The sequence below is a fragment of the Mustelus asterias genome, unplaced genomic scaffold (assembly GCF_964213995.1).
Source record: "Mustelus asterias unplaced genomic scaffold, sMusAst1.hap1.1 HAP1_SCAFFOLD_122, whole genome shotgun sequence".
Lineage (NCBI taxonomy): Eukaryota > Metazoa > Chordata > Chondrichthyes > Carcharhiniformes > Triakidae > Mustelus > Mustelus asterias.
In genome coordinates, this window is record NW_027590160.1 from 928434 (window position 1) to 956291 (window position 27858).

A 27858-nucleotide genomic window follows, 5' to 3' on the forward strand; every position below is an offset into this window, starting at 1 on the left:
CTCACAACCTCAGTGTCCTGGCTCATCCCAAACTGAGCTTCCAGCCACATATCCTCATCATCACCCAGAATGTCTATTTCCACCTCAGTAACATCGCCCGAGTCTCAAATCATCTTGTTCAGAAACTCTCATCCATTCCTTTGTTACCTCTGGACTTAACTCTCCCAGAGCACTCTTTGCTGGCCTCCCACATTCAGCCTCGCTGCAATCCTGAGGTCATCCAAAACTCTGCTGTCTGTGTAATTATTCAAGACTTGTTCACCCATCACCCCTGTGCTCACTGACCTATAAAGGTTCGTGTTTAAGAACCACTAACATTTAAAAACTCCCGTTCTTGTTTCCAAATTTCTCCATGACTGCGACCACTCCTCTCTCTGTAATATCCTTCAGTCACACAATTCTCCATCATCGATGCTCTCCCCTAATTCCAGCCTCTCTTCAGTGTGAACATATTGATGGGATGTCAGTTCTTGGGAACTTTTATAGCACTTCCCACAGTCTGGGCATTTAAAAGGTCTCTCGTCAGTGTGAACTCGCTGTTGTGTCATGGGTAATGATGACTGAGTGAATTGTTTCCCACATACAGAGCAGGTGAATGGCCTCTCCCCCAGGTGAAGCTGCTGGTGTTTCAACTGGTTGTTTGACTTATTGAATCACAACCCACACTCAGAGCCGGTTCACAGCCTCTCCCTTGTGTGACTGCGTCGCTGAGTTTCCAGTTTAGACGGTAACTGAAGGCCTTCTCACAGTCCTCATGTTTCCACAGTTTTCCCCGGTGTGATCGTGTCTCGACAGGTTAGATGATTGGTTGAAGCCTCATCCACACATAGAACATGTGTACGGTTTTTCCCCACTGTGAACAGTGCTTTTTCCTTCAATGTTCAAAATCCCATGATTTGGACAACTCCATCTGATGTGAATGTTTGGTTTGAGTTTCCTGACTACATATCCTCCTCTTTCAATACCTCATGAAATTAATTTAAAACAGAGAAAAGGGAGTGAGAGAGTGCCCACAAAAACACAAAGGCAGGTTATGAAATTGAGCTGAATGAATCTGGTAATCTGTGGGGTCGACACGAGGAAAAAGTGACCATGGAAGCTCCTGGATTGTCACAAAAACCCAACTGGTTCACTAATGTCCTTTAGGGAAGGGAACTTACCACCCAGTCTGGGCCTACACAAGACTCTGGCCTCTATGGGAGGGGAGAGAGGTGAAAGACGCAGGAACAAAGGAGGTGATTTTCTACTTTGAATTCTAAAACTTTGACAAAATTCTCCAAACCTTCAACTTCTACACCAAGGAGGACCAGGTCTATGCGGACACCATAATCTCCAAATTCCCCTCCAACTCGCACACTGTCCTGCCCTGTCCGATATCCAGTACTGAATGAACAGCAATGTGCTCCATTTAACTACTGGGAAGAAGAAAACCATTGTTTCTCTTCAGTCCCCGCTACAAACTCCACTCCCAAACTACTGACTCCATCCTTCTCCCTGACAACTGTCTGAGACTGAACCGGACTGTTCCCAGCCTCAATAACAGCTTTCACTCTAAACTGAGCTCCTGACCTCATATCTGAATAATCACCAAGACTGCCAATTTCCATCTCAGTACAAAGATCAAAGAACAAAGAACATTACAACACAGGGACAGGCCCTTCGGCCCTCCAAGCCTGCACCAACCATGCTGCCCGACTGAACTAAAACCCCCTACCCTTCTGGGGACCATATCCCTCTATTCCCATCCTATTCATGTACTTGTCAAGATGCCCCTTAAAAGTCACTACCGCTTCCACTACCTCCCCTGGCAACGAGTTCCAGGCACCCACTACTCTCTGTGTAAAAAGTCTGCCTCGTACATCTCCCTTAAACCTCGCCCCTCGCACCTTAAACCTATGCCCCCCAGTAATTGACTCTTCCATCCTGGGAAAAAGCTTCTGACTATCCACTCTGTCCATGCTTCTCATAATCTTGTGGACTTCTATCAGGTCTCCCCTCAACCTCCTTCGCTCCAGTGAGAACAAACCAAGTTTCTCCAACCTCTCCTCATAGCTAATGCCCTCCATACCAGGCAACATCCTGGTAAATCTTTTCTGTACCCTCTCCAAAGCCTCCACATCCTTCTGGTAATGTGGCGATCAGAATTGAACACTATATTCCAAGTGCGGCCTAACTAAGGTTCTATAAAGCATCAACATGAGTTGCCAATTTTTAAACTCAATGCCCCGGCCGATGAAGGCAAGCATGTCATATGCCTTCTTGACTAGCTTCTCCACCTCCATTGCCACTTTCAGAGACCTGTGTACCTGACTTTCAGTGACCTGTGTACCTGACCTGAGTAACATCACCTGACTCTGTCCTTAGACATGATGTGTAGTTGCCGGCGTTGGACTGGGGTGAACACAGTAAGAGTTTTAATAACACCAGGTTAAAGTCCAACAGGTTTATTTGGTAGCAAATACCATTAGCTTTCAGAGCGCTGCTCCTTCGTCAGATGGAGTGGAAATGTGCTCTCAAACAGGGCACAGAGACACAAAAAACAAGTTACAGAATACTGATTAGAATGCGAATCCCTACAACCAGCCAGATCTTAAAGATACAGACAATGTGGGTGGAGGGAGCATTAAGCACAGGTTAAAGAGATGTGTATTGTCTCCAGACAGGACAGCCTGCAAGTCCAGGAGGCAAGCTGTGGGGGTTACTGATAATGTGACATAAATCCAACGTCCCGGTTTAGGCCGTCCTCATGTGTGCGGAACTTGGCTATCAGTTTCTGCTCAGCGATTCTGCGCTGTCATAGATTCATGAGGGGAAAGTCGTGCTTGACGAACATGTTGGATTTTTATGAAGATGTGACTAGGGCGGTTGATGGAGGAGAACCGGTGGATGCGGTGTTTTTGGATTTCCAAAAGGCGTTTGATAAGGTGCCCCATAAAAGGCTGCTGAAGAAGATTAGGGCACACGGAGTTGGGGGTAATGTGTTAAAGTGGATTGGGGACTGGCTATCCGACAGGAAGCAAAGAGTCGGAATAAATGGGTGTTTTTCCAGTTGGATGAAGGTAACTAGTGGCGTGCCGCAGGGATCGGTACTCGGGCCGCAACTGTTTACCATTTATATAGATGATCTGGAGGAGGGGACGGAGTGTAGGGTAACGAAGTTTGCAGACGACACAAAGATAAGTGGAAAAGTGAATCGTGTGGAGGACGGAGAAGATCTGCAGAGAGATTTGGACAGGCTGAGTGAGTGGGCGAGGATATGGCAAATGGAGTATAACGTTGAGAAATGCGAGGTTATACACTTTGGAGGAAATAATAACAAATGGGATTACTATCTCAATGGAAACAAATTAAAACATGCTACAGTGCAAAGGGACCTGGGGGTCCTTGTGCATGAGACGCAAAAGCCCAGTCTGCAGGTACAACAGGTGATCAAGAAGGCAAATGGGATGTTGGCCTATATTGCGAAGGGGATAGAATATAAAAGCAGGGATGTCTTGATGCACCTGTACAGGGCATTGGTGAGGCCGCAGCTGGAATACTGTGTGCAGTATTGGTCCCCTTATATGAGGAAGGATATATTGGCATTGGAGGGAGTGCAGAGAAGGTTCACCAGGTTGATACCGGAGATGAGGGGTTTGGATTATGAGGAGAGGCTGAGGAGATTGGGTTTGTACTCGTTGGAGTTTAGAAGGATGAGGGGGGATCTTATGGAGACTTATAAGATAATGCGGGGGCTGGATAGGGTGGAGGCGGAGAGATTCTTTCCACTTAGTAAGGAAGTTAAAACTAGAGGACACAGCCTCAAAATAAAGGGGGGTCGGTTTAAGACAGAGTTGAGGAGGAACTTCTTCTCCCAGAGGGTGGTGAATCTCTGGAATTCTCTGTCCACTGAGGTGGTGGAGGCTACCTCGCTGAATATGTTTAAAGCGCGGATGGATGGATTCCTGATCGGTAAGGGAATTAAGGGTTATGGGGATCAGGCGGGTAAGTGGTACTGATCCACGTCAGATCAGCCATGATCTTATTGAATGGCGGGGCAGGCTCGAGGGGCTAGATGGCCTACTCCTGCTCCTATTTCTTATGTTCGTATGTCGTGTGTCGTGAAGGCCGCCTTGGAGAACGCTTACCTGAAGATCCAAGGCTGAATGCCCACGACTGCTGAAGTGCTCCCCCACAGGAAGAGAACAGTCTTGCCTGGTGATTGTCGAGCGGTGTTCATTCATCCGTTGTCGTAGCATCTGCATGGTTTCCCCAATGTACCATGCTTCGGGACATCCTTTCCTGCAGCGTATCAGGTAGACAACGTTGGCCGAGTTGCAAGAGTAGGTACCGTGTACCTAGTAGGTGGTGTTCTCACGTGAGATGATGGCATCCGCGTCGATGATCCGGCACGTCTTGCAGAGGTTGCTGTGGCAGGGTTGTGTGGTGTCGTGGTCACTGTTCTCCTGAAGGCTGGGTAGTTTGCTGCGGACAATGGTCTGTTTGAGGTTGCGCAGTTGTTTGAAGACAAGAAGTGGGTGTGTGGGGATGGCCTTGGCGAGATGTTCGTCTTCATCAATGACACCGCTCGACAATCACCAGGCAAGACTGTTCTCTTCCTGTGGGGGAGCATTTCAGCAGTCACGGGCATTCAGCCTCTGATCTTCAGGTAAGCGTTCTCCAAGACGGCCTTCACGACACACGACAACGCAGAGTCGCTGAGCAGAAACTGATAGCCAAGTTCCGCACACATGAGGACGGCCTAAACCGGGATGTTGGATTTACGTCACATTATCAGTAACCCCCACAGCTTGCCTCCTGGACTTGCAGGCCGTTCTGTCTGGAGACAATACACATCTCTTTAACCTGTGCTTAATGCTCCCTCCACCCACATTGTCTGTATCTTTAAGATCTGGCTGGCTGTCGGGATTCGCATTCTAATCAGTATTCTGTAACTTGATTTGTGTGTTTCTGTGCCCTGTTTGAGAGCACATTTCCACTCCATCTGACGAAGGAGCAGCGCTCCGAAAGCTAATGGTATTTGCTACCAAATAAACCTGTTGGACTTTAACCTGGTGTTGTTAAAACTCTTACTCTGTCCTTAGAAACATAGAAATCCTACAGTGCAGAAAGAGGCCATTCGGCTCATCGAGTCTGCACCGACCACAATCCCACCCAGGCCCTATCACCATATCCCTACATATTTTACCCGCTAATCCCTCTAACCTACACTTGATTCTGTTCGTCTGCAGCTGGAACTCTCGTCCATTCCTTCAATAACTCCAGACTTAACTATCCGAATGCATTCCCGGCCTCCTACATTCAATCTCCCTGAAGTCTTGAAGTCATCCAAATCTCTGCTGGCCATGTGCTTACTCACATCAAGTCTTGTTCATCATCACCCCCGAGCTCACTGACCTGCAAAGGCATTTAGTGTGAAAAACACTTCTTTGAAATGCCCTGGGAAAGTCTATTACATGGAAGACATAAATACAGATTGTTATTATTGACATGTATCATTGTTCCTTCATCATCACTGGGTGAATAACCTGTAACTCTTACCTAATGCATTGTGGGAGCACCTTCACCACATGGACTGCAACGGTTCAAGAAGGTCAAACATCATCTTGCCCACAGGTACCCGAGGATGGGGAATGTTTGCTGCTGGTCTTGTTAGTGAAAGGACACAGTCTATTTATTTATTAGCATCATAAGTAGGCTTACATTCACATTGCAATGAAGTTACTGTGAAAACCCCATAGTCGCCACACTCCGGCGCCTGTTCGGGTTCACTGAGGGAGAATTCAGCATGGCCAATGTACCTAACCAGCACGTCTTTCGGACTGTGGGAGGAAACCAGAGCACCCAGAGGGAACTCACGCAGATACGAAGAGAACGTGCAAACTCCACACAGACTCCACAAGGCTGGGAATCGAATCCGGTGTCCCTGGCGCTGTGAGGCAGCAGTGCTAACCACCGTGCCACCTTAATGTTCACATCAAAGCAAAAACAGTGACTTAACTATTTGGGACTTTCAAAGGTGGTGATTTTAACCAACATCCCCCACGGTGGTGAATGTTGAGTATAAAAGTTGGCAAATTATGTTACAGTCATATAAAATATTGGTTAGGTCACATTTGGAATACTGTGTCCAATTCTGGTCGGCATTCTACCAGAAGGACGTGGTGGCTTTGGAGGGAGTACAGAAAATGTTTACCAGGATGTTGCATGGTATGGAGGGTATTAGCTATGAGGAAAGATTGAATAAACTGGAAAGATGGAGGCCATGGGGCAACCTGATAGAAGTTTATAAAATTATGAGGGGCGTAGGTAAGGTAACAGTTGGAAGCTTTCTTCCTGGACAGAAATGACAATCACAAGGGGGCACAATTCAAAGTAAGGGGGGGAAAAGTTCAGTGGAGACACGGGGGGGGACGTTTTTTTTACACAGTGGGTGGTGGGGCCTGGAATGCACTGCCAAGTGAGGTGGTCGAGGCAGATACATTAGCAACATTTAAAACTTATCTGGATAGAAACATGAACAGACGGTGTATAGAGGGATATAAGCGGTTGGTTTAGATAGGACAACGTGATGGGCGCAGGCTTGTGGGCTGAAGGGCCTGTTCTTGTGCTGTGCTGTTCTTTGTTCTTTATCCCCTATCCACACCATAGGGGAACAGTGCGCAGGCGCAGTACCGAACATGGTCGGGAGCATGCGCGATGTCAGTGATGGCGAAGGGGAGAGAGGATCCTTTTGTCTGATCCGCAGCCGGTGAAGGTGTGGAAACGCGCAGGGCCGATGGAGTCGGCGGGTGAACGGGGAGGGTTTCTAAATACCTGCTGAAAGCCTCAAACCGCGAATACGGACCTGCAGGTTCCGCGTTTGCAGCTCCGGTTTGTCCTCCTGGGGCGAAGACCCCGGTTACCAGCCGCCATCTTAGTTCAGCGGAGGGCAGAGCGCATGCGCTGACGTCTTGGTGACGCCCATTGTCACACAACAGAGAGTGGACGGGATTCAGGATTTCTGTTTTTAACTGGGTCCTAGTGCCCGAGTCACATAAAAGGATCAGTCACACTGGTCAGAACTTTCTGGTTCAGTTCGGAAGGTTCCCTTTGGTTTTGTTGATGCTTGGTTGTTGATTTTTGTCTTTCAGTTCGTTTGGACCATATGATTGGAGGGAATAAGAAAGGAAAGAATGTTCCATCCAAACTAGAATTGTCTGTTCTGAATTTCTATCCTGTATTTACACTGATAACTTCTGTAAACTCCTTTTACAGGGGATTAGGATGGGAGGATTGACAGGTGGGAAACTTAAATCAAACATCACATTGAGATCTGACAGTCATTCGATTCATCAGGACCTGAATATCAATGTGGAAGGAGAAATGTTTGTTTGTTCTGTCTGTGGGAAAAGATTTCAAACATCAGTGTGACTGGAAAAGCAGCGAGACACACACACCCGAGTGACAGCGTTCCAGTGAACTGACTGTGAAAAGAGCTTGAACCAGTTACACAGCCTGAAAAAACATCACACCATTCACAGCAGGGAGGAACCGTACATGTGCAGTGTGTGTAGTCAACTGATCATCAACCTGGAGAGACACAAGGATACTGGCACCATGGAGAAACCATGGAAATGTGAGGAACATAGAACAGTACAGCACAGAACAGGCCCTTCGGCCCACGATGTTGTGCCGAGCTTTATCTGGAACCAAGATCAAGCTGTCCCACTCCCTATCATCCTGGTGTGCTCCATGTGCCTATCCAATAACCGCTTAAATGTTTCTAAAGTGTCTGACTCCACTATCACTGCAGGCAGTCCATTCCACACCCCAACCACTCTCTGCATGAAGAACCTACCTCTGATATCCGTCCTGTATCTCCCACCACGAACCCTATAGTTATGCCCCCTTGTAATAGCTCCATCCACCCGAGGAAATAGTCTTTGAACGTTCACTCTATCTATCCCCTTCATCATTTTATACACCTCTATTAAGTCTCCCCTCAGCCTCCTCCGCTCCAGAGAGAACAGCCCTAGCTCCCTCAACCTTTCCTCATATGACCTACCCTCCAAACCAGGCAGCATCCTGGTAAATCTCCTCTGCACTCTTTCCAGCGCTTCCACATCCTTCTTATAGTGAGGTGACCAGAACTGCACACAATATTCCAAATGTGGTCTCACCGAGGTCCTGTACAGTTGCAGCATAACCCCACGGCTCTTAAACTCCAACCCCCTGTTAATAAAAGCTAACACACTATAGGCCTTCTTCACAGCTCTATCCACTTGACTGGCCATCCCAGCTGGAAATCCATCAGCGCACTCACACTGGGGAGAGGCCATTCACCTGCTCCATGTGTGGGAAGGGATTCAGAGAGTCATCCAACCTGCTGCAACACCAGCGAGTTCACACTGACCTGAGACCTTTTAAATGCCCAGACTGCGGGAAGGGCTATAAAAGTTCTGGGGACCTGATGTCCCATCAACGTGTTCACACTGACCAGAGGCCATTCAGGTGCTTTCACTGCGGGACTGGGTTCAGGAAATCATCTGAATTCACTGTACATCAGCGCACTCACACTGGGGAGAGGCCGTTCACCTGCTCCATGTGTGGGAAGGGGTTCATTAATTCATCCAACCTGCTGAGACACCAGCGCACTCACTCTGATGCAAGAACTTTCAAATGTCCTGACTGTGAGGAGAGCTTTAAAAACAGTGATAATCTGCTGAGACATCGACGCACTCACACTGGAGAGAGGCCGTTCACCTGCTCTGAGTGTGGGAAGGGATTCACTCGATCAGCCGCACTGCTGACACACCGGCGAGTTCACAGCGGAGAGCGGCCATTCGCCTGCTCTGAGTGTGGGAAGAGATTTACTTATTCATCTCATCTATTGAAACACCAGCGCACTCACACTGTGGAGAGACCATTCACCTGCTCCATGTGTGGGAAGGGATTCACTCAATCTTCTAACCTGCTGACACACCAGCAAATTCACAAGTGAGTGCAGAGGTTGGAGTTCTCTGTATTGCTGCTGTTGATCACATTGAGGACTAAATGTGTGGATTAAACCTGAGGTGTGTAAGAAATGTGTCCCAGCTGCTCTTCCATGGTTCAGAGCTCCTCGGCACGGAACAGAGGCTCCTTTACAACTGTGTTTAGAGTCAGGAAGAACAACAGTGAATGCTGGAAACATGCCGTCAAATCAGAGATTGGTGTAAAACTGGGATCTGTTCCTGAGTGAGAGTGAAACAGCAGGTTTAAGTTTCCTGTCTGGAACTGATTGTGGTAATTATGGTAATCATAGAATCCCTACAGTGCGGAAGGAGGCCATTTGGCCCATCGAGTCTGCACCGACTCTCTGTCAGAGCATCTTCCCCAGACACACCCCTCCCACGCTAGCCCCATTACCCCACGCATTTACCCCACTAATTCCCCGAACCATAACATCTTGGGACATCTATGGGGCAATTTAGCATTGGTCAATCTGCCTAACCTGTACATCTTTGGACTGTGGCAGGCAACCAGGGAGCATTTCCATGGAGATGCTGCTTCGACCCAGAGTGTAATGGTAATGCTGCTGCACTTTGATACGACTGCTCAGACATTAGACTGTGTCAGCTCTTATTGATACTGAATAAAATCTAACCACTGTCACCAATAAGGGTTATCACTGGCAAACATTTCAGAGTTTGGGGAAAGAGAATAAAGGGCTAATGGACACCCCGAATCCCAATTCTATAGAATAAAAGGATGTTCACAATACTCTGGGCCCAAATGGTTTCTCTTCAGCTCCTCTGCACCCTGTTACTGTGACTCCACACTTTGGGCACATGGACTGAACCCCAGGGGTTCCATCACCATCTGCCCCAATCGCCCCGTCTCCTGCCCCAATTGGCTGGAGGCCCATTTCCCAGTCAGTCCTCCAGCACCTTCCTGTCTCTCTATCAGTGCAACGCCCAGGGCAGCTTCCCAATTGAAGCTCAGGCCCTGTTATTCTCAGCGAAATTCAGCTCTCAACTCCGTCACCTGGCTGTCACTAACATGAGCAACAGAGAGAGAAAGGTGCCCCAGGCTGAAATGGGAACTTGAAACTTGTGGCTCCAAACAAACTCTTCAACATTTGTGCATTCAATACCTGTTTTTGTATGAGGTTGTTATTTTGACATTGAGGCACTGGAGGCGAAGAATAACTTTCCCTTTCCAACTTTGAATTAGAACCATAGAACCATAGAAAATTACAGCTCAGAAACAGGCCTTTTGGCCCTTCTTGTCTGTGCCGAACCATTTTTTGCCTAGTCCCACTGATCTGCACTTGGACCATATCCCTCCACACCCCTCTCATCCATGAACCCGTTCCAAGTTTTTCTTAAATGTTAAAAGTGACCCTGCATTTACCACTTTATCCGGCAGCTCATTCCACACTCCCACCGCTCTCTGCGTGAAGAAGCCCCCCCTAATATTCCCTTTAAACTTTTCTCCTTTCACCCTTAACCCATGCCCTCTGGTTTTTTTCTCCCCGAGCCTCAGCGGAAAAATCCTGCTTGCCTTCACTCTATCTATACCCATCAAAATCTTATACACCTCTATCAAATCTCCCCTCAATCTTCTACGCTCCAGGGAATAAAGTCCCAACTGAATCAATCTCTCTCTGTAACTCAGTTTCTCAAGTCCCGGCAACATCCTTGTGAACCTGTCTATTGTCTATTGTATCAGCCACAGCGCAGTGGATCCACACGCTTCCACAAGAAACTGCAAAGGGTGGTGAACGTACCCAGTCCATCACACAAACCAGCCTCCCATCCATTGCCTCTGTCTACACTTCCAGCTGCTTTGGAAAAACAGCCAGCATAATCACGGACCCTACACAGCCCAGACATTCTCCCTTCCACCTTCTTCCGTTGGGAAAAAGATACAAAAGTCTGAGGACACATACCAACTGACTTCCCTGCTGCCATCAGACTTTTGAATGGACCTACCTCGTATTAAGTTGATCTTTCTCTACATTCTAGCTGTGACTGTAGCACTACATTCTGCACTCTCTCCTTTCCTTCTCTATGTATGGCATGCTTTGTATCGCGTGCAAGAAACAATATTTTTCACTGTATACTAATACATGTGATGATAATAAATCAAATCTTCACTCCGAATCTGAAGATTGTTCTTTCCAATCCCAGTCCATTGACCTGAGGCCAACATTCAAAGTGCCAGCACTGAGGGAGTGCTGCATTATTAGAGCTGCTGCCTTTAGGATGAGATGCCAACCCAAGTACCCCATCTGCCCCTTCAAGGACATAGATGTTACCATGGATATGATTTTGAAGAAGAGCAGGGGGGGGCTATCCCCAGAGTCCTGACCAATATTTATCAATCAACATCACTACAGATCATCTGCTCGTGATCATGTTGCTGCTTTTGGGATCTTGCTGTGTACACATTAGCTGCCACATTTCCTGCATTACAACAATGACCACACTTCAAAGCTGCTTCATTGGTTGGAAAGTGCATTGGGACATCCTGTGGTCCTGAACGATGCTAAATGCAAGTTTTTAATTTCAGATTTGTGTTCCCTGATCTTGATATCTGAATTTTAATTGATTTCAGCCACCCCCCAACTTGCCATTTAACAAATTCACCTTGGATCGAAGAATATTTTAACCAATTAAGGCAACAGCAGGAATCTACGGTGGGTAAATTTTAAAAATAAGTTTATTCGACAAGAAATGTTTACTTCAAACATTGGCTTTTACAGCTTGATGTGGGTGATCAGTCTGTCGAAGGTTAACCCTCTCTGGCTCCTTCTTTGACAGGAATTCTTGTGGATTTCAACCTCAGAAGTCTGGTTCCTTCTTTGACAATAATTTACCTGGAACTCGACCCTGTGAATATTCAGTACTTGGCTGGCAGGGAAGATGTTGGGAATCTCTACTTTTATCCCCAAAGTGACCATTACCTGACATCAGAGTTGGGCTGATTGTGACGTGACACTTGGTCAATTTGGTTACCAGATTAATTTAACCGGATCCCCAATTACTGACACCACCTTCTCTCATTATCTTAGACAGGAAAACAATTGCACAGTTTCATACTAACCCTTTATCTGATTCTATACAATCAGGTATTCAGACAATTTCAAATTCTGAGACAAATCAGAGCTTGAAGGTCTCTCTTACCAGTACATTTATCATCATTGCACATTCTTCACATACACAGCAATTCAGATGATATGTTTTTACAGCAAATAAAACTCAGCCTTTTACTATAAGCCGACTTGTGACACTAATAGATAAACAAAAAAATGACATTCTTTATCGATTTATTAACTGTAACTCAATTAAATCTCACTACTTCTCCAGTTATTTGTTACTGACTGCGAGCTAATTAATACAGTAATCTTTAGTTAATAAACTTGGTTCCTACAAGATAGACTGGTTCAAAAAGACAGTTTGTCGAAAGACAACAGCTTTCTTCCTTACTAATCCTGACCAGACTGAACAATTAACCTTATTCTTCAGCTGGACTTTGGAAGAATATGATATCCTGTAGCTTATCAAAATTATAAAATAATTTCTTTCTTTAAACAACTTCTGCCGGCTCTGCAGTTTCTGGAAACATTTCAGGTTATTCAGTGTTGATATTTTAAAATAAAGATCTACCCTTTATATAATTGTCTATTACACTGAGTCACTGATGATAGCTTATTCAAGGTTCATTACTGAATAACCATATGTTACATATAAAATCAATTTGTAGCTAATAAAGCCAGTGACAGAAGGTGAACAGACTGTTAGAAGCCACATGTTCGATTTTAAAATGGTTTCCTTGACCTTGTTACTTATAGCAATGAATATGGTATGAAAGTGATTGAATTTTAAAACTAAATTTGATGACTCAGGCCTGCAATTTCCTCCATTACAACAGTCACTACAATTCACAGAACTTCATTCACTGTATAATGTTTCAGGACAATGGCAAAGATAGATAGAGAAACAAGGTGGTGAAAGGTTATCAGGGGGAGGTGGGAATATGGAGTTGAGGTTTCAATTAGATCAGCCATGATTATGTTGAATGGCAGAACAGGCTCCTGATTCACATGTTCATCTGACACCCTGTGGTTGTGAGAGGTGCTATAGAAATGCAATTTTTTTTTGTTTCCCCACAATGTTGGATAATTACACTCAGTCCCTGCATCAAAATCATTGTTAAAGGTTGAGTCTAAATTTGACACATTTTGAATGCTGGGGTGGTTTTCTCCAAAGAGAAGACGAAGAAGTGATCTGATGGAAGTCTTTAAGATTATGAAGGGGTTCAATAATCCAACGGGGATTTAATGAGAAACCTCTTTACCCAGCGAGTGGTGAGACTGTGGAACTCACTATCACAGCGAGTGGTGAGACTGTGGAACTCACTATCACAGCGAGTAGTGAGACTGTGGAACTCACTATCACAGCGAGTGGTGAGACTGTGGAACTCACTATCACAGCGAGTGGTGAGACTGTGGAACTCACTATCACAGCGAGTGGTGAGACTGTGGAACTCACTATCACAGCGAATGGTGAAACTGTAGAACTCATGACCACAGCGAGTGGTGAGAATGTGGAACTCACCATCACAGCGAGTGGTGAGAATGTGGAACTCACCATCACAGCGAGTGGTGAGAATGTGGAACTCACCATCACAGCGAGTGGTGAGAATGTGGAACTCACTGTCACAGCGAGTGATGAGAATGTGGAACTCACCATCACAGCGAGTGGTGAGACTGTGGAACTCACTATCACAGCGAGTGGTGAGAATGTGGAACTCACTATCACAGCGAGTGGTGAGAATGTGGAACTCACTATCACAGCGAGTGGTGAGACTGTAGAACTCATGACCACAGCGAGTGGTGAGAATGTGGAACTCACCATCACAGCGAGTGGTGAGAATGTGGAACTCACTATCACAGCGAGTGGTGAGACTGTAGAACTCATGACCACAGCGAGTGGTGAGACTGTGGAACTCACTATCACAGTGAGTGGTGAGACTGTGGAACTCACTATCACAGCGAGTGGTGAGACTGTGGAACTCACTATCACAGCGAGTGGTGAGACTGTGGAACTCACTATCACAGCGAGTAGTGAGACTGTGGAACTCACTATCACAGTGAGTGGTGAGACTGTGGAACTCACTATCACAGCGAGTGGTGAGACTGTGGAACTCACTATCACAGCGAGTGGTGAGACTGTGGAACTCACTATCACAGCGAGTGGTGAGACTGTAGAACTCATGACCACAGCGAGTGGTGAGAATGTGGAACTCACCATCACAGCGAGTGGTGGGAATGTGGAACTCACCATCACAGCGAGTGGTGAGAATGTGGAACTCACCATCACAGCGAGTGGTGAGAATGTGGAACTCACTATCACAGCGAGTGGTGAGACTGTAGAACTCATGACCACAGCGAGTGGTGAGAATGTGGAACTCACCATCACAGCGAGTGGTGAGAATGTGGAACTCACTATCACAGCGAGTGGTGAGACTGTAGAACTCATGACCACAGCGAGTGGTGAGAATGTGGAACTCACTATCACAGCGAGTGGTGAGACTGTAGAACTCATGACCACAGCGAGTGGTGAGAATGTGGAACTCACTGTCACAGCGAGTGATGAGAATGTGGAACTCACCATCACAGCGAGTGGTGAGACTGTGGAACTCACTATCACAGCGAGTGGTGAGAATGTGGAACTCACTATCACAGTGAGTGGTGAGACTGTGGAACTCACTATCACAGCGAGTGGTGAGACTGTGGAACTCATGACCACAGCGAGTGGTGAGAATGTGGAACTCACCATCACAGCGAGTGGTGAGAATGTGGAACTCACTATCACAGCGAGTGATGAGACTGTAGAACTCATGACCACAGCGAGTGGTGAGACTGTGGAACTCACTATCACAGTGAGTGGTGAGACTGTGGAACTCACTATCACAGCGAGTGGTGAGACTGTGGAACTCACTATCACAGCGAGTAGTGAGACTGTGGAACTCACTATCACAGCGAGTAGTGAGACTGTGGAACTCACTATCACAGCGAGTGGTGAGACTGTGGAACTCACTATCACAGCGAGTGGTGAGAATGTGGAACTCACTATCACAGCGAGTGGTGAGACTGTGGAACTCATGACCACAGCGAGTGGTGAGACTGTAGAACTCATGACCACAGCGAGTGGTGAGAATGTGGAACTCACTATCACAGCGAGTGGTGAGACTGTGGAACTCACTATCACAGCGAGTGGTGAGACTGTGGAACTCATGACCACAGCGAGTGGTGAGACTGTAGAACTCACCATCACAGCGAGTGGTGAGACTGTGGAACTCACCATCACAGCGAGTGGTGAGAATGTGGAACTCACCATCACAGCGAGTGGTGAGACTGTGGAACTCACCATCACAGCGAGTGGTGAGAATGTGGAACTCACCATCACAGCGAGTGGTGAGAATGTGGAACTCACCATCACAGCGAGTGGTGAGACTGTGGAACTCACTATCACAGCGAGTGGTGAGAATGTGGAACTCACTGTCACAGCGAGTGGTTGAGGTGAACAGCGTGAATACATTGAAGGGGAAGCGAGATACATACATGAGGGAGAAAGGAATAGAAGGATATGCTGATGGGGGGAGATGAAGAGGGGTGGGTGGAAACTTATGTGGAGTATAAATAGTGACACAGACTGATTGAGCCGACTGGCCTGGCCCTGTGCTGTCGACTCAATGGAACAGAGACAAATGTATTTTAGATCTACCTGGAGTGCTATTAAAAGCACTATTTACTATCCAAGATAAAATAAATGTCCTTCATCAGCTTTTGTGGGTCATTTCAGTAGAAATGTGCTCTCCCAGGCTCAAAGTGCATCAACCCACTGGAATCAACATCGAGAGACCAGCCAGTCCAACAGAAAGAAACTTCACCAAAATGATTCAGTCCTGGACATGATGAACAGCAGCAATAACAGCAGAATCCAACCCCTGTCATCATTTGTGAACTTGCTGATGTCTCAGCAGCTGTGATGACTGAGTGAATACCTTCCCGCACACAGAGCAGGTAAACTGTTTCTTCCCAGTGTGAACCCGTTGGTGTGCCCACAGGTTGGATGAATTACTGAATCCCTTCCCACACTGAGAGCAGGTGAATGGTCTCTCTCCAGTGTGAACTCGCTGGTGTGTCTGCAGGTGGGATGACTGAGTAAATGCTTTCCCACAATCAGAGCAAGTGAATGGTCTCTCCCCAGTGTGCACTCGTCGGTGTTTCTGCAGATTGGATGCATCTGGGAATCCCTTCCCACAATCGGGGCAGGTGAACGGTCTCTCCCCAGTGTGAACTCGCTGGTGTATCAACAGATGCGATGAATCAGTGAATCCCCTCCCACATTCGGGGCAGGTGAATGGCCTCTCCCCAGTGTGAATTCGCTGGTGCATCAACAGATGGGATGAGCGACTAAATCCCTTCCCACAGGTAGAGCAGGTGAATGGTTTCTCTCCAGTGTGAACTCGTTGGTGCATCAGCAGACTGAATGAATCACTGAATCTCATCCCACACATTGAGCAGGGGAATGGTCTCTCTCTGGTATGAACCCTCTGGTGCATCAGCAGGTTGGATGAATCAGTAAATCCCTTCCCACACTCGGAGCAGGCGAACGGCCTCTCCCCAGTGTGAACTCGCTGGTGCCTCAACAGGTTGGATGAATCACTGAATGCCTTCCCACACTCAGAGCAGCTGAATGGTCTCTCCCCGGTGTGAATGCGCTCGTGTGACTGGAGGTGGGATAACTGAGTGAATTCCTTCCCGCACTCCGAGCAGGTGAACCGCCTCTCCCTGGTGTGAACTCGCTGGTGCATCAACAGGTTGGATGAATCACTGAATCCCTTTCCACAATCGGAGCAGGTGAATGGCCTCTCCCCAGTGTGAACTCGCTTGTGTGTCTGCAGGTGGGATGAACTTGTGAATCCTTTCCCACACTCAGGGCAGGTGAATCGCCTCTCCCCTGTGTGAACTCGTTTGTGTGTCTGCAGGGAGGATGAATGAGCGAATCCCTTCCCACACTCCAAGCAAGTGAACGGCCTCTCCCCAGTGTGACTGCGTCGATGAGTTTCCAGCTGATATGGGAAATTGAATCCTTTACCACAGTCTCCACATTTCCATGGTTTCTCCATGGTGTAGGTGTCCATGTGTCTCTCCCAGTTTGACAGTCAGTTGAAGCCTTGTCCATACATAAAAAACCTGAATAGTGACTAGTGATGTCTTTTCAAGCTGTGTAACTGGTTGAAGCTTTATTCCACAGTCAGTGCACAGGAACACCCACTCATGTCTGTGTCTCCACGTTTTCCAATCACACTTATGGTTGAAATCTCTTGAAGCAGACAGAACAGAGAAATATTTCTCTTTATAGATTCCAAAGGCTGATGTTGTTCAGGTCCCGATTTATCAAGTTAATCTGGCAGATCACCACGAGTATTTGTTTTGAGAAGTCCAATTCTGATATTCTGTAAAATGAGTTCCAAAATTCATCACTGTCAGTGCAACTTAGAAATTCAGAAAAGACAATTCTAGTTTTTATAGAAAATTCTTTACTTTCTCCCGCCATTCTTACCCTGCATCTAATACACATCATAGAACAACACTCGACATATCCCTGTCCTGTATTAATTTACTGTCTCCTTAATATCAGCTATCTCCTGGGGATCCACCCCTTTAATTGTGACCATTACGAATATAGACCATCCTTTTAGCCAGACAAATAAATGTATTAAGCTGAGGGAGCTAAAGAATGTTAATGTCTTTAAAAGAGAAAGACTTGGGGCAACCTTTCCAGAGTCTGCAGCCTCCCTGGATTCACTTCCTTTCCCTTCAGTTGCTGCAAGTCCCCAATTTCCCCCAGAATGAGAAAAGAAATGGAAAGGGGGTTGAAAAGAAAGTGTTTTACTCACAGATGTCGGAGACAGGAGGACGTTTCTGTCTGCATGAAGCTCAATCTGCATTGTCACAAAGACAGCATTCTGATTGGCTGGAGGACCAGAGGGCTTCCGGTCCTCCAACTATTCTCATTGGTGAATGTCTCACGCGACATAATGGTGGGTGGGACCTCCTCCGTACATGCGCACCTTCCCTCTCCCCTGGACATGCGCATTCGGGGTCGCCTGCTTGCGTGGCGAATAGAGCGGTTTCCCCAGCGCCGTGGATTGTGGGTATGCGGCTGCCATTATTCAGCCGTCTCCAAACTCCTGGGACTGGGGTGAAAATTCGTGGGTTTGGGTTTGGGTTTGGTACCTGTGGGTTATAACTGGATTTGATTGTGACGCCCCTTTCGCAAAAGAGCTTGTTAAATACAGCTGTAAAGATTTGGACAGTGGCACAGTGGTTAGCACTGCTGCCTCACAGCGCCAGGGACCCAGGTTCAATTCCGGCCTTGGGTGACTGTCTGTGGGGAGTTTGTACATTCTCTCTGTATCTGTGTGAGTGGCTGGGCTTCCCCGTCTTGCCAGCGGTTGACATGAGCTGGCCATGTCAATGATGAACCTCATGCAGGAGGACACCAAGGCAGCCTCATGCAGGAGGACACCAAGGGCAGCCTCAAGGCTGGTTTGGCCCTTCTGGTTCCCCTCTCCCCCTGCTCCAATGGCACAGACATTTGGAAATATGTAACCAATGTCCAACTCCTCAGTGCCAAAAGATATTGCTGATTTTTAAAATTACTGCCTCTGAAAACTGGCATGGTTTGCAGAGATTAACAATTTAATGCACTTAACTGGACAGACTGGAAAATGCCCACATCTTTTCTCTGTCGAGTTAATCCACTCGAATGATCATCTGATGAGTCAGCTGACACTGTCCCATGCAGGGAGCCTTTTAAAGTGCTGGCCGTGACCTTGTTCTGGGTCACTGCCTGCAGTCTACAACACTAGACATCCCACTCTCCAACACTCATTGAGCAAAATGAAGGTCTACAACCCGCCCTTGCTGCTAATTGGTGACAATGAATGTATTATCAGGCACGCAGTGATGGCGACCCAGAAGTCGGAATGCTGCCGAATTCCGGATGTGGAATGCGCTGTCATAGAAGCGAGAAGCAGGAGTAGGCCATTTGGCCCTTCAAACCTGCTCCACCATTCATTATAATCATGGCTAATCATCGAATTCAATGGGCTGATCATCGAATTCAATATCCTGATCCCACATGACTGCATTGTTCAGCTGTTGGAAGTTACCTCAAAACTGATTGCAAACGTTTATGTCTCTGATGTAAATCACCATTTAAAGTCAATAAGGCTGAGTGTAATTATTGAGCTCTGATGGAGGGTCATCTAGACTCAAAATGTTGGCTCTATTCTCTCTCCACAGATGCTGTCAGACCTGCTGAGATCCCAGCATTTTCTGTTTTTGTTTCAGATTCCAGCAGCCACAGTAATTTGCTTTTATCTTAAGAGATTATTCCTCAAATTGAAATTGACAAAATAAATTGATATGAATGGCTGATTTGAACATCCAAAGGGAAAGTTTAAGGGAATAATCACATTGTCAGAACAAAAAGAAACTAACAACTAACAGCCAGGTGGTTCCTCAGTGTCAAAAACGATTTCTTTTTCACAATAATATTTCTACTTGAATTTGGGTTAATTTCGGAAAAAAAGTCAGAGAAAATTTGTGTTATCTTTAGGAAATAAAAGACCATCTAAAACAAAGATCTTGATAATGCCTGAAATCAAATATGATTATAATATATGAAATATGATATGGGGAAGTTTAGGAGTGAGAGGAGGAGAAATTTCTTCATGCAGAGAGTGGTGAACTTGTGGAATTCGCCAGCACAGAAGGCTGTGGAGGCCAAAACATTAAAAATATATCTGTTTACCTTCTGAGATATATTCAGACTCTAAAAGCCTCAAGGAGTTTGGGGGGATCAGTGGAGAATGGTGTTGAGATAAGGGATCAGTCATGATCATATTGAATTGCAGAACAGGATTGAAGGGCCAAATGACCTACTCCTGCTTCTATTTTCTATGTTTCTGGAAGTCAACAAAACAAGAATCTCATCAGGACTGTTGTTAAAAATGGAAACGAGGAATTACACATCTTCAGCCTGATCAACCAACATAAATTATAAAAGTCTGTTTTCTTAAGTATATTTTTCCATTCTATATTGACAAGTATTTTTCTTTTAAATAAGCTTCCTTCAATTGATTATCTAAGATTCCTGTCATAGAATCCCTACAGTGCTGAAGGAGGCCATTCGGCCCAGGGAACCTGCACCAACAACAATCCCACCCAGGCCTAACCCCATAACCCATTTACCCTGCTAATCCCTCTGACACTAAAGGTCAATTTAGAATAGCCAATCAACCTAACCCACACATCTTTGGAGTGTGAGGAAATCAGAGCATCTGGAGGAAACCCACGCAGACATGGGGAGAACGTCTTATCCAGTGGTTAAAAGTCTTGTTTAAAGTAAAATAACTGAGGGAGTTGTTTACAGGCATCGGTGAATTGGGCTGATTGCAGACAGAATGAGCAGGACAGTGAGAGAGAGCTGTGTCTGCACTGGCGCAGAGACAGAAATCCGATTGGAGGGTTGAAACATGGAGTTACAGGATTTGGGAGGTGACAAGGACGTTACAGGGGAAAAGATGATTAGAGATTGGGGCGGGAGTTTACAAGGATATTGGGAGTTAAGGGTTGGTTTCATTGGGGGAGGGTGCTGGTGATGATGGCAGAACTGAAGGACATAGGAATACCTGAAGGGAGAGAACCATGAACGATATCAGTGAAAATAGGGAAGTTGGGTGAGGAGCAGTTTAGTGGGAATAAGGTCGAGGGAGGAGGTGGGATTGCTGGAAAGATATACTCTGAGAGGATACAAGGAGAGATAGGAGAGAATTGAAACAAAGGATCAAATTCAGGGCTACAGCAAAGGGGGGTCATTAGAAAGAGTTTGGCTCGGTGGGCTAGGGGAAGGGAGGGAAGCAGTAGAGGCAGCTGATTACATTAGAACATAGAACATAGAACATAGAACATTACAGCGCAGAACAGGCCCTTCGGCCCACGATGTTGCACCGACCAGTTAAAAAAAAAAAACTGTCTAAATCTTAATGACAAAGAAGCTCCATGAGCTCCTCACACTGGAGGTGAAGATGGAGGAGACAGAGGAAAGAGACCTTCAAAGGATCCAAATTGTGTTTGAGATATTAAAAAAGCTCAACACTCTTCATGTCGAACACAAACTGAATTTATTTTACATAACAATGTATAACTTAACATTTATAACTATGCTTTGTTTATTAACAGCAATACTGTGATAACTTTCCACACAAATATGAACATACAAATTAGGAGCAGGAGAAGGCCACTCGGCCCCTCTAGCCTGCTCCACCACTCAATAAGACCCTGGTTGATCTGATTGTAACCTCAAATCCACATTCCTTTTACCCCCTGTTAATCAAGAATCTATCCAGCTCTGCCTTCAAAATATTCAAAGACACTGCTTCCAATGCTTTTTGAGGAAGACCCAGAGACTCGCTGCCCTCTAAGAGAAAACATTTATTTCTCATCTTTGTGTCAACTGAGCAACATTTTATTTTTCAATAATGTATTCAATAATAAGTATTAGATTCGCTCACATGAGAAATCATCCTCTTTAAATCGATCCTGTCAAAATACCTCAGGAACTGAAAAAGATTTCAATCAAATTGCCTCTTACTCTTTTAAGCTCCAGCAGATACAAGCTCAGGCTACTCAGTCTTTCCTCATAAGACAACCTCCCATTTCTGGTATAGTCTAGTAGACCTTCTCTGAACTGCTTCTAACACATTTACATTCTTCTTTAAATAAGGAGACAAATACTTTAATCATATTCCAAATCGCCAGTGTTCTGTAAAGCAGAAGCATAAGCTCTGTTTTGTATTCAATTCCCCTCACAATGAACAATAACATTATGTTAACTTTCCCAATTACTTGCTGTACCCTTCTACTAGCCTTTTGTGACTCATGAACCAGGACACTCAGAATCCTCTGACGGGGAACTGAATTTCTCCTCACAGTCTCCACATTTACACGGTTTCTCCCTAATGTGACTGTGGATGTGAATGGTGCTGTTTCCTTCCATGTTCAAAATTCTCTGCTGTTAAGGTTACGATAAATTGTGCAGCTCCATCCAATCCTGATCTGATATTCTGTGTGAGTATCCTGACCCCAAATCCTCCTTCTAAGCCAATTATATTAACACCTATAACAGAGCTGGAGTTATTTTTCAATTCAGCAGAAACAGACCCAAATGAACATGGTTCAGTCCTGAATATGATTAACTGCAAAATCCAATCACAATAGTTACTTGTGAATTTGCTGGTGTTTTCGCAGCCTGGATGAAGTAATGTATCCCTTCCCACACTGGGAGCAAGTGAATGGCCTCTCCCCAGTGTGAGTTCGCTGGTGATTTAGCAGTGTGCATGAGGTAATAAATCCCTTTCCACACACAGAGCAGGTGAATGGCCTCTCCCCAGTATGAATTCGCTGGTGTTTCAGCAGCATGGCTGAGGTAGTGAATCCCTTCCCACACTGGGAGCAGGTGAATGGCCTCTCCCCAGTGTGAACTCGTTGATGATTTAGCAGCGTGGATGACTGAGTGAATCCCTTCCCACACTGAGAGCAGATGAATGGCCTTTCCTCAGTATGAATTCGCTCGTGTATCGCTAGGTTGGATGACTGATTGAATTCCTTCCTACACACAGAACATGTGAACGGTCTCTCCCCTGTGTGAATTCGCTGGTGTTTCAGCAGATGGGATGAGGTAGTGAATCCCTTCCCACATTGAGAGCAGGTGAACGGTCTCTCCCCTGTGTGAATGCGTCGATGAGTTTCCAGGTGGGATGGGTAATCAAATCCCTTCCCACAATCCTCACATTTCCAAGCCATCTCCCTGTTGCGATTGCAATTATGTTCCGAAAGGCCAGATGATTGGGTGAAGTCTTGTCCACACACACAGAACACGTGTACAGTTTCTCTCCACTGTGAATGGTGCTTTTTCCTTCTATATTCAAAATACAATGATATTCAGGTTACAATAAATTGGTCGACTCAATCAGGTCTGAGATCACATTTGATTTCTGTTTACCAACTGCAAATCCCCCTCTCCTAAAATGCTGTGAAATTGATTTAGAACAGAAAAAAACTCATTTTCTTCTCATGCAACTGGCAAACATTATTTTATCTATGGAAAGAGACATAAAGTTAAAAGGCAAAAGCGATCGAAGGATATGGGGGTTTGGGCTATTATCATAATGAATAGAAGAGCAGGCTTGAAGGGCCAAATGGCCTACTCCTGATCCTATTTTCTATGTTTCGATGGAACTCAATGTCTATGAGGATGGTGGAACAGGAGACAAATGGTTTCAAAATGAGATTGGATCGGCACACAAAGGAAATGAACATGCTGCATTAATGGAGATATAGAGGGGAATGGGGCTGAGTGATCGCTTTGCAGAAAGTTGACATGGACTCAAGTTCCTTCTGAAGTGTGGAGTCTATGACTGGAAATGTATAACATCGCTGCAGTACCAGATTACAAGAATGGAAATAATAAATACATTATTTTACTGAAATATAAATATTAGACCTAATACGTACTATAAAACAACACTGGATATATCTCTTCTTGTGGCGTCCCAAGCCAACTGATAACTCTAAAATAAACACATTTCCAGACAATTCCAAGGATAAAATGAGTGAGGTTTCACTTTTTAAAATGTTTCATTGTAAAAGTCAAAATAAAAGCAACATAAATGAATCAGGCATTGACAGACAAATAGCATTTGAATAGATGGGATACTTTTTACTTCAATAAAACCAGTCTCCACAAAATCACCAGCAATTCCTCCCTTAGAATTCATGGCACTAATTTAATTTACTACAACTCTCTGTATTTCCCAGAGAGAAAAAACACAGGAGAATGGCACTCAGTCAAAATGCTCATTTGAAGAGTCGGGTACAGATATAATGTTCTAAATGGCCCGTATATATTTATACATTTGCATATTTAATGGATAATAAATGTGTGTAATATACAGCTCTCTGTTATGTGATTGGCGAGATAGGGATCAGTGAGGAAGAACTTTGTTTAGGCCCTGGAACTTGCTGCTGATGAGAGTGGTGCAACAAGAGATGATCAGTGATTTCAAAATGAAATTTGATGAACACTTGAAGGAAATAAACTTTCAGGGAAATGGGGATATCGAGGGGGTATGGAATTGACTGACTTTCTGTACAGAGGGTTGGTATTGACTTGAGTTGCCAAATAGATTCATTTTGTGCCACAGTGACTCTGTGGCTGGAAATATAAAACAGCAACGCTGCTATATATTTCAAGACAAGAAATAATTATAATGAACTTCAGAGAATCATAAATGATTTTGTGTGTGCCATATGACCATACTATCTCTGTCCTCAGTTGATTTACTGTTCCTTTAAACGTCATCCATCTCTTGGGAAAACGTTATAATTGTGAACATTAGATAGGAGGCCATCCTATTAACCAGACAAATAAATGTGTCAAACTGAGAGCTAAAGGATGTCTTTGAGAGAAAAAGGAAAACTTCCCCCTCTGGCCAACATCTGTGAGGAAAACACTTTCTTTCTCCCCCTGGGAAATACAGAGAGTTGTGGGACTCTGTAACTGGAATTAGAGCCAAATATACTGAGGGGGAAATGTTTGTGATTTTGTGGAATCTGTTTTTATTGTTTGAGCTATTTAATGACAAAGTTATCATGCGCATTCAAATACAATTTGAATGTCATTGCATGATTCAGCAATGTTCAAAGAATCCCTAAAGTACAGGAGGTCATTTGGCCCATCGAGCCTGCACTGACATCAATCCCACCCAGGCCCTAATCCTTCAACTCCACGTACTACCCTGCTAATCCTCCTGATACTAAGGGCAATTTAGCATGGCCAATCCACCTAACCCTCAGATCTTTGGAGTGTGGGAGGAAACCAGAACACCCTGAGGAAACCCACACAGACACAGGGAGAATGTGCAAACTCTACACAAGGCCAAATTTGTACCCGGGTCCCTGGTGCTGTGAGGCAGCAGTGCTAAACACTGTGCCACTATGTTGCCCGTTTGATAATTTTAATTAGATTGTTACAGAAAAAGTTTTTAAAATGTGAAATGTTGTCCTTCGGTTTATTCCATTGAGTTTCTCTGGGAATTTATTTGCTTTAAGGTAATTGGTCTCCACAAAGATCATACCAACAGGGATACATCTAGTGTTATCCTTTGGTACATTAGTATAATATTTCTGTCATTTGTTCTTATTTCTGGTCTGGTACTTTGGAACTATAGCTATATTCTATATTTCCAGCATTAGATCCATGATGGCAGATGAGTCAATTAGTCAACTGGAATCCATGCTAACTCATTATAGGACAATCCAGTTAATCCCATTCCCACTATGTATCTCCGTAGCCCTGCAAATTTATTTCCTTCAAGTTCCATCCAATCTTGTTTTGAAATAATTAATTATCTCTGCTTCCACCACCCTCATTGGCAGCCAGTGCCAGGTCGAGATCGCTCACTGCCTGAGGAGTGGTCTTCCTCATAACCCTGTATCTGGAAATTACACTGACATTTAGTCCAATAAATATATATACATGTGAGCAGCTGGCATGAAGACGGTGTGTGTGTCCTGGACAGGAAGCAGTGAGCAGGGATCTGTTGATCAACATGAATTAGCACCTTCAGGAGAATTGGGAGGATATATATTAGAAATAGCAGAATGAGAAAGGAGAGAGTGTGTGGGATGGAGATTTACAACTTTGGGAGAAGGAGCGAGGAAAGAATATTCCATAGAAACTAGAATTGTCTGTTTTGAACTTCTATCCTGCACTGATAGTGATGCTTTTTGTCAAGCCTTTTAAAGTATATCAGAAAAGGGAGGATTTACAGAGTGAAATCCCAACAAACATCACATCCAAGATCTGATAGTCACTCAATTATTGGTGCCTCAATTTCGTCTGCATTTGAAACTTCTTCAAATAGTTTAAACATCAGTGTGACTGGAGAGAACACACGCGCGCATGCACACACACTTTCTATGTCATCCTTGATGAAGACCGACACACATTTGTTTAATAATAAATAAGAACAGGAAATGCTGGAGAAATTCAGCAGGTCTGGCAGCATGTGTGGAGAGAGGAGTACGGTTAATATTTTGAGGCCATACGAACTTCTACAGAACTGTTTCTTTTCTCAGCCATTTCCTCATTCGCCATTATCAATTCTGTGGTAACAAACACACATTTTTTCTTTCTTTTTCATGCATCATGTTTTTACAGTCAGTTTTTATGCTTTTTACCAGTTCTTTCTCATTGTTTTCTTTTTCTTTATCAGTTCCTTTGTGCCAAATTCTAAAAAGATCCAAATCCTCTGGCTTAATACTTTTCTGATCACTTTGTGAGCCTCTTCCTTTGATTAATGCGAATATTTACTTCTCTCGATAACCACAGTTGCAATCACTATTCCTGCAGGACTTTTGTCTTTAAAGGAATGCACACTTGTTATAAATCATGTATTAATTCCTGAAATGTTAGGTATTGCCTATCTTCTATCATATCTTTTAATGTAGCTTCCCATCTACCTAAGCTAACTTTCCCCTCAAATCTTTGAACTTTCCTTCTATGAGGAACACTCAGCTGAATTAAACAAAAGAACCTATTAAACACCACAGCCCATCTCCATGGCAACATGGCATGCTTTGGGGTGTTCCAAATAGAAATGCAAAGTAAATATCTTTGACCTCCCAAACATCCTTTCATTCTATGATTCAGATGAAATATCAAACTAGAATTTTGCAACAAGGCTCTAAGAGTATCAAACCATTGGAAGCAAAGTTCCGAGACCAGCCAGTCCACCAGAAAGAAACATTCTGACACTCCCACTTTGCCACCTGTCAGAATGAACATGGCTGAGTCCCAGAAGTGATTAATAGCAGGAACAATGGCAGAATCCATTCTCTGTAATCACTTGTGAACTCACTGGTGTGTCTGCAGATGGGATAACTGAATGAATCCCTTTCCACACAAGGAGCAGATGAATGGCCTCTCCCCAGTGTGAACCCGTTGATGTGTCAGCAAGTTAGATGATTGAGTGAATCCCTTCCCACACTCAGTGCAGGTGAACGGCCTCTCCCCAGTGTGAACTCGCTGGTGCATCTGCAGGGTGAACGATTCAATGAATCCCTTCCCACATTCAGAGCAGGTGAATGGCCTCTCTCCACTGTGAACTCGCTGGTCTGCCAGCAGATGGGACAACGGAATGAATCTCCTGCCACACTCAGAGCAGTTGAATGGTCTCTCCCCAGCGTTAACACGCTGATGTGTCTGCAGGCTGCATAAGCGACTGAATCCCTTCCCACACTCAAAGCAGGCGAATGGCCTCTCTCCAGTGTGAAGTCGCTGGTGTGTCAACAGATTCCATGAGTGAGTGAATCCCTTCCCACACACAAAGCAGGTGAACAGCTTCTCTCCACTGTGAACTCGCTGGTGCATCCGCAGGTTGTTTAAATGCAAAGCAGCCAGCATAATCAAGGACCCCACACACCCTGGACCTAAGGTCATGCACCAACTGACTCAAAAACAGCTTCTTCCCTACTGCCATCTGACTCTTGAATGGACTTACCTTGCATTAAGGTCATTCTCCGCACCCTAGCTATGACTGTAACATTACATTCTGCACTCCTTTCCTACGTATGGTATGCTTTGCCTGTATAGTGCGCAAGAAACAATACTTTTCACTTTATAGTAACACACGTGACAAGAATAAATAAAAAATCAACAGTCTCCAGACTCTCCACTCTTCATC

At 45.0% G+C, this 27858-nt stretch overlaps 2 protein-coding genes across 2 annotated transcripts in view; one reads left to right on the forward strand and one right to left on the reverse strand.

Annotated features, from left to right (window-relative positions):
- Window positions 1-27858, forward strand: part of LOC144484656 (uncharacterized) — a 41471-nt gene that overhangs the window by 10660 nt on the left and 2953 nt on the right. The window lies entirely within an intron of this gene.
- The window catches only part of LOC144484671 (uncharacterized), a 55485-nt gene that overhangs the window by 3855 nt on the left and 23772 nt on the right, over window positions 1-27858 (reverse strand). Inside the window, exons 3-6 of the mRNA XM_078203134.1 lie at window positions 27034-27284; window positions 22390-22850; window positions 16000-17141; window positions 397-617 (exon numbers count right to left, since the gene is read on the reverse strand). Coding sequence (XP_078059260.1) covers window positions 397-617; window positions 16000-17141; window positions 22390-22850; window positions 27034-27284 — 2075 coding nt within the window. The remainder of the gene's footprint in view (window positions 1-396; window positions 618-15999; window positions 17142-22389; window positions 22851-27033; window positions 27285-27858) is intronic.